Here is a 7,185-nt window from a genome sequence, read left to right on the forward strand (position 1 = left end):
GTCTGGACCAACCATCCAGAAATCCCCGCCAAGACCAGCCAGAGCCGGGCCAAGGTCAGGCCTCCCTTCCCTTCCCAGAGCCACAGCTGCTGGTTCTCCTGGGAGGTCCACCAAGAGGGAAACACTGATGTCATGCGCCGGGAGTGAGGTCACCCTGCCTGCCCAGTTCTGCAGCTGCCAAAAAACCCCTACTCAGCACCCACCCAGCAGGTTCTGCTCCCCCATCCCCATTCCACAAGCTCTGCTGGAACCAGAAGCCCGTGCAGCACAGAGTGACCACCAGAGGGTGCCCTGTGGCAAGGCTGGGAGGTGGAGAGGTGGAGGCTGGGCTGGTCTCTGTTCCTGGAATGGGCCAGGAGGGAGGAGGAGCAAGCGGAAGGGAACTGTGTGGCGCTGGCCCAGGAGACACACAGGACTGCCTCGGTGCCTAGTTTGGGCGCCCTAGGACTCTGGCTGCAGGTAGGTCCCTTCCCCCAGCTCCACCTTTCCCGCCTTCCTCTACCCTGCTGCCCCAGCTCCCTGCCAACCACCCTTCGTTTTTGGCCCCCGAACTTCTCCCTCTCCCTCAAACCCTGACCCTTCCTTTGTGCCAAGCCCGCCCCCTTATCTCGGGAACTGCAGCTGGCAGGGTCAGAGGGCAGGTAGCCTGGCCACTGGCACCCACAGCCACAGCCTCCAGAAAACGCTCCGGCCCCTGGATCACTGCTCTGGGCCACTGAGCCAGAAGCCCCTTTTAGGAGGATAGGGGCAGCCCGTGCTGGGGCAGTCGGCGGCAGGCCACCCAGGTGAGGCAGGTTGTCTTTCCCCAGCCAGGTATGGCCAATTCTGCCCAAACCCAGGAGCTGGTGTACCTGGTCACAGGTGGCTGTGGCTTCCTGGGGGAACATGTGGTCCGAATGCTGCTGCAGCGGGAACCCCGGCTCCGTGAGCTGCGCATCTTTGACCTACACCTGGGTCCTTGGCTGGAGGAGCTGAAGACAGGTGACTGGGGGGAGGGGTGGGGGAGGGGCAGCAGAGGGTGGGGAGGATGTGGACTCCCTTCTGAGTGGCGGAAAAGATGATGCCTGTTATGTCTCTCCGACGGGAGCGGATAGGATGAATGAGTCATTAGGAAAATGTGGCTCCTGAGGGTGTGGGCCGAGCCCAGCTGCTGGCTGATGGTCTCAGCTCTGACATTGCCTCCGGCTGCCCCTACCCGCTCCCAGGGCCTGTGCAGGTGACTGCCATCCAGGGGGACGTGACCCAGGCCCATGAGGTGGCAGCGGCCGTGGCCGGAGCCCACGTGGTCATCCACACAGCTGGGTTGGTGGATGTGTTTGGGAAAACCAGTCCTGAGACCATCCACGAGGTCAACGTCCAGGGTGAGCTGCTCCCTACCTATTCTGACCGTGTCCTCAGTACTCCCTGGCCCACGACCTGATCTTGGCTGTTTGTTCCCTGCTCCCTTTTTGACCCTGACCTCTGTGATCACCCTGTGACGATCTGTCCCTTCTGCTCCTGTGGTGGCAGGCTGGTCCTCGCTGACCTCTATGATTCTCCCCAGGCCTGGGGAAGTCGGGCATGTGTCCTCGTCCAGTGTTGGGATGGGGAGGGGAAAAGGCGGATGGGGAGGAAGTTTCAGTTTGGACACACAGCCCCCTTCCTCCCTCAGGCACACAGAATGTGATTGAGGCTTGTGTGCAGACTGGAACACGCTTCCTGATCTACACAAGCAGCATGGAAGTTGTGGGGCCCAACATCAAAGGCCAGCCCTTCTACAGGTGAGTTGAGGTCCCCCCAGTCCTTCCAGGGCCCCACCTCCCCTCAGCATTAAGAATCTTCCCCTCTCCCCCTACTAGGGGCAATGAGAACACCCCCTATGAAGCCGTACACCGACATCCCTATCCTTGCAGCAAGGCCCTAGCTGAGCGGCTCGTCTTGGAAGCCAATGGCAGGGAGGTGAGACTCGAAAAGATGAGATGTGGGAGATGGGGCTGCCTGGCAGAGGCAGAACCAGAGCCTGTGGGCTTCTTTTTTTTTTCCATCTGGCCATACTGCATGGCATGTGGGATCTTATTTCCCCAACCAGGGAATTGAACCCTCACCCCCTGCAGTGGAAGGGTGGAGTCTTAACCACTAGACCTCCAGGGAAACCCCTGGGGTTTTTGGTTTGGTTTGGTTTTTGTTTTTGTTTTTCTCACCATGGGCTTCTTTGCATCCTGCCCTGGTTTCCTTCCCTCTCCAACCCAAAGGGACCAGGGCGGAGGACAAAGCGCCAGATCCTTGGTCTGAGCAGGGCATGCCTTTTTTGCCCCCAGGTCCTGGGGGGGTTGCCCCTAGTGACATGTGCCCTGCGTCCCACTGGCATCTACGGCGAAGGCCACCAGATCATGAAGGACTTCTACCACCAGGGCCTGCGCCTGGGGGGCCGGCTCTTCCGGGCCATTCCAGCCTCCGTGGAGCATGGCCGGGTCTATGTGGGTGAGGCCCGGGCTGGGTGGTGGGGGAGGCTAAAGAAAAACAGGGCAGGACTTGTGTGTGGTTCTCGGGGGTGGGAGGTGTTATATACTCTAGCTAAAAAAGGACAGCTTATACATGGGCCAGAGCAGACTCTGATATATGGGCATCGTCTTCATGGGCCATAGGGGAAACAGTATCCTTATGAGTGGGGAAGGCTGACATAAACACTGCTCAAAGTGTTGCAGTTTTGAGGTTAGCATCTCCTCAGGAGAGAAGAAGGGGGAGCATCTCCCCAGGACCAAGAGAAGAAGGAATTGTACCCATACAGGCTGGCCTGGGGGAGCATTTGGCTAAGGTGCCTGCAAGAAAGCAGCCTTCAGCAGGGCGGTGGTTATGTGGGCGATATCTTCGCGGATGCAAGGAGGGGGTGGCTTGTTCATGCACTGGCCCAGAAGACAGCAGCATCTATGTGGTTGCCAGGGCACTCAAGGACATATTCCCCCCCATTCTCTCCTCGGCACCCCTACCCCCACCCCACAGGTAACGTGGCCTGGATGCACGTGCTGGTGGCCCGGGAGCTTGAACATCGAGCTGCCCTCATGGGCGGCCAGGTGTACTTCTGCTACGACAACTCGCCCTACAAGAGCTATGAGGACTTCAACATGGAGTTCCTGGGTCCCTGCGGACTGCGGCTGGTGGGCACCCGCCCACTGATGCCCTACTGGCTGCTGGTGCTCCTGGCCGCCCTCAACACCCTGCTGCAGTGGCTGCTGCGACCGCTGCTGCTCTACGCACCCCTGCTCAACCCTTACACTCTGGCCGTGGCCAACACCACCTTCACCGTCAGCACCGACAAGGCTCGGCGCCACTTCGGCTACGAGCCCCTGTTCTCCTGGGAGGAGAGCCGGACCCGCACTATCCGCTGGGTGCGGACCGCGGAGGGCTCAGCCTAGTGACGGTGCAGCCGGGCCTGGAGCCTGGCGTGGCGCGGCATCGTCGGGTCCCAGAGCCTTCAGACCCTGGTGGGGAGGGCAGGCTGAGCCAGAGGAGGGGTCTGATGCCAGACTGGCAGTCCCAGAGCCCTCCACCTTGGAATCCAGGAGCCTGGAGCCTGTATCTTAACGTCCCTAAGTTCTAGGGCAGGGTTTGGGGGCAGGCGTGTCTGTGTCTTCACTCTCAACTCAGGCCTCATGGCTAATCAGTGAGGATCTGACCGCCCTGATGCTCTCAATGACGCCATCCCATTTTTGGCGTTCCAAGCAGAAGTGGGTGGAAGTCCCGCAGGCCCTCATGGCGGGCCCTTGGATGTCCTTTGTGATCCTCAGGCCTGATTTCAGCGTGAAGACGCTCTCTTAACTCTTCCCACCACCTTAGTCCCTGCTTGGGGGGTCACAGTCCCATGATTTTAAACATGTATTATCTTTGGACATTTATTTCTTAATACTCGTCAATAAAGGCTGAGGAAGTCTGTGTATTGTCCCTTCTTGCCCCCCACTCTGCCTGAGGTTGCCCCAGTAATGCATACCTGTCCAAGCCCTGGATTAAAACTCCTCCGAGCCTGTGCCCATCTGCCCGGCCAGCTCCCCCACCCACCTCCCACCAAGTCTCTGCCACCCCCACGGCGCCCGTCCCGGGTGGGGACAGAAGGAAGTGAGCACACAGCACGCCCGCTGTTGGATTGGTTGCTATTTCTCCCGTCCCACGGGGCCCGACCCGGCCCGGGGTGGGGGTGGGGGGCTCTGGGGACAGGACATGCAGGGCGGGGGCGGGGGGCAGAATTTTCCTGTATTTTATCCATTTGCAACTTGGTCACCAATAGAGAGAAGTGGGACTCTGAGGGCTAACAGGAGAAGATGACCTGGCTCTGGGCCCCCAGCCAGGCCCCAGGAGTCCTGTCCCCTCCAGGGAGGAGAGGGAAAGAGCTCTAGAAACCAACGGAGAAACAGAAGGGGCAGGGGCTCATGTCAGCAAACACGGCTACATCACGTGACACGCCAGCGACACAGAAACACACGCCAACGCACACGGCTGCACAGCAGGCAAGGGGGGGCAGGGGGGGAGGGAGCCGGGGGCCACCCATCTTGTCCTCTGCGGGGCAGGCTGGGGGTGGGGCAGGGTGAATGCATAGAACACATCATGTACACACGCTCGGGGCGTGGCAAGAGCGTGCATCAACCCACAGGCACATGGGATGGACACGCAGTGTGCTTCGTGAAAGGCAGGGCTAGGGAGAAGGGGAGGGGGAAGCAGCGAGCCCTGGCCAGGCCCAGGACCACCCACGGGGCACACAGGGGCTTGATGGTGGGAGGGGCTTGGTGAGAAGGTGGGCAGCACACACTCATCTGGGAACATGCAAGAGACACCAGCCCCCAGACAACAATTTCGGGACACGCACGGACACAGCAGCTGACAAGCAAACACATCCTGCGGTGGGTGGGACTTGGAGAAGCAGGCCCTCAGGGATCCTTCGGTCCATCTGAGGCCCAGAGATGGGCAGTTACAGGCCTAATGCCACTCAAGGAGGCAGCAGCATCTCTCCAGCCATGGCTCCACCCTTCTCCTTGTGGCCCCAAGGCCATGGGAATTCCGGAAACACCTGGGCTGAGAGGGTATCCTGGTGGGCGGCCGGAAGGAAAAAGGGTGGGGTGGGGTGTGCTGGGGCCTGCTCTGACGTCCCCAAAGAAGCCTGAGTGGGAGCAAGGGGGCTACAGTCAGATCCGGGGGCAGACTTCCTGTCTTGATGAAGGGCCCTGTGGGAATGGCCAGGCAGGCGCCCCTCCTGGGAACAGTCCACCTTAGGGGTCCCATGTATCCATGGGCCATACACACAGACAGGGCCCAGCCAGGTAGGGAGGGGACAGGCTATCTGAGCTGAGGCTGGGCCGGGGTGGGATACTATGTCCCAGAAGGTCACAACTGCATTGTCTCACGCACACATGCTTCACATGAAGAGGGCCTCCAGGAAACCGTGTGTACACACACCAAAGTCCTCCGCCCTGTGCACACGTATGCCAGACCCCAAGGAAGGGCATTCCTGTACTTGTGTGTTCAGTCCTGCACGTGTGGGTCTGTGCTCCTGGGCCAGTGGAGTGGGAGGCTTCTGACACTGCTCTCTGCCCATCTACCCCCTCCCACCTGCCACCCACTGCACAAATCCACCCACGCATGTGTTGTCTGCACAGCAAGGGAGGCGCTGGCCCCTTCCTCACCATCACAAACCCAGACCTGTGTCCCACTCTCAGACTCACCCTGTGGGGCAACAGCTATTGGTGACACTGCAGCAGGAGTCACGTCCAGGGAATGGGTCCCATGACTCAGCCCACTCCAGTACGTCTGAAATAAGCAGTTCCCTAAACCCCAAAGGCCATTGCATCAGACATGGTAGGGACCATCGCCGGCCTCTTTTCGGTTCTGAGGTAATTCTCAAGAATGTTCTCACTCTGACAGCCTGGGGCAGCCCCTGCCATTCCCCTGATCAGTAGCGTTTCCCACCAATAACCTTTCCAGGAGACACTGGTGTGTCCTGGTGCCAACCTCTACAGGCTTCGTGCTGGTGCCAGCATGCACTGGGCTCCTGTGTGCATGTGTGTGTGCCTGGGTGTGGCCTCATCCCCGTGGCAGGTAGGAGAACACTGAGGTGTCCCAGCTTCTACACGTCCAGGCCTACGTGACAGAGAAAGATAAGCATGTGGGCTTGTGTGCACAGGGGCTTGGACCACTCAGGGCAGGAAGTGGCCATTGCACAATGTTGATGGAGTCATGAGTGGCCACACCCGACAACGGCCAGCAGCTCTGGGGAGAGAGGGAGTGAGCAAATAACTTGGATCCACAAACTTGGACGGGGCACAGGTCCTTGCAGGTGAATGGATGTGGGTATCATACACAGGGGGGCAGAAACACACTACATAGAAATCCTCTACACACATATACACACACACTTGCAGACGTACCCAAATAGCGTAGAAATATAGATTTCTGTGCCCACCCAAAACAGGTGTCCCACGCAAAATGTAGAGGGTTCTATCTCAAAAGAACACCTACCAACACTTTAGACACAGCCTAGATATGCACAAATGCACACACACACACACGTCCCTCACATCACTTGCCGGGGGAAATGCACACAGATACACAGGCTAAGCTAGATTATTTACACGTGTATGCATCCACTTGCTTGCCTCGGCTGAACCCCATATGCACACACGTGCTCCCTAGGACACAGGCTAGCCCAGGGGGTGACTAAGCCAGGAGGGTTGGCTCCACACCATGCTGGGGTGTCTGCCACAACCTGTGTGTATTTGGGCCAACCTGGATCCTCAGGGGATGAGTGTGAACCTCTGCACACATACAACCTGCCCCATTTGTAGCAGACTCGGGGGAAGGGGTCGTGTCAAGGGAGGCGGTGCTGTCACATTGGATCGAAACACTCAAACACAAAATTCCACAGACACAAACTGTGTATCCATGGATCTGTGACCACACACACACACACACACACACACACACACACAAAACCCTGTTTACAGAAGACAGAAGAGTCGGGCTCAGTGGGCTGCTGTGTCACACCCGGCCACAGTCCACACAACAACCCAGGTGAAGGGGGAAAGCTCAGACAACACACAGACTTGAGGTGAGGGGGCAAGAAGGGTGATCGGGTGCTTGTACACGCAGCTACACACGTACACACACGCACACACGCTGGGGTGTCCACACGTCTCGAGCATGTGCCGGCGGCATGCATGTTGG

At 58.9% G+C, this 7,185-nt stretch overlaps 1 protein-coding gene across 1 annotated transcript; it reads left to right on the forward strand.

Moving 5' to 3' along the window:
• The first annotated feature begins 360 nt into the window (after window positions 1-360).
• HSD3B7 (hydroxy-delta-5-steroid dehydrogenase, 3 beta- and steroid delta-isomerase 7) lies at window positions 361-3,909 on the forward strand. Its single transcript, XM_065920364.1, has 7 exons — window positions 361-459; window positions 810-981; window positions 1,206-1,361; window positions 1,652-1,760; window positions 1,839-1,938; window positions 2,298-2,460; window positions 2,980-3,909. The coding sequence occupies exons 2-7, from the start codon at window positions 816-818 to the stop codon at window positions 3,390-3,392; spliced, it is 1,107 nt and encodes a 368-aa protein (XP_065776436.1). The 5' UTR covers window positions 361-459; window positions 810-815; the 3' UTR covers window positions 3,393-3,909.
• Window positions 3,910-7,185: the final 3,276 nt, after the last annotated feature.

This window comes from Muntiacus reevesi, chromosome 2, assembly GCF_963930625.1.
Source record: "Muntiacus reevesi chromosome 2, mMunRee1.1, whole genome shotgun sequence".
NCBI lineage: Eukaryota > Metazoa > Chordata > Mammalia > Artiodactyla > Cervidae > Muntiacus > Muntiacus reevesi.

Coding starts and splice junctions, on each gene's coding strand:
- HSD3B7 (XM_065920364.1), top strand. CDS start 816: ATGGCCAATTCTGCCCAAACCCAGGAGCTGGTGTACCTGGTCACAGGT. Junction 1,761..1,838: donor AAAGGCCAGCCCTTCTACAG/GTGAGTTGAGGT, acceptor TCCCCCTACTAG/GGGCAATGAGAACACCCCCT. Junction 1,939..2,297: donor TGGAAGCCAATGGCAGGGAG/GTGAGACTCGAA, acceptor TTTTGCCCCCAG/GTCCTGGGGGGGTTGCCCCT.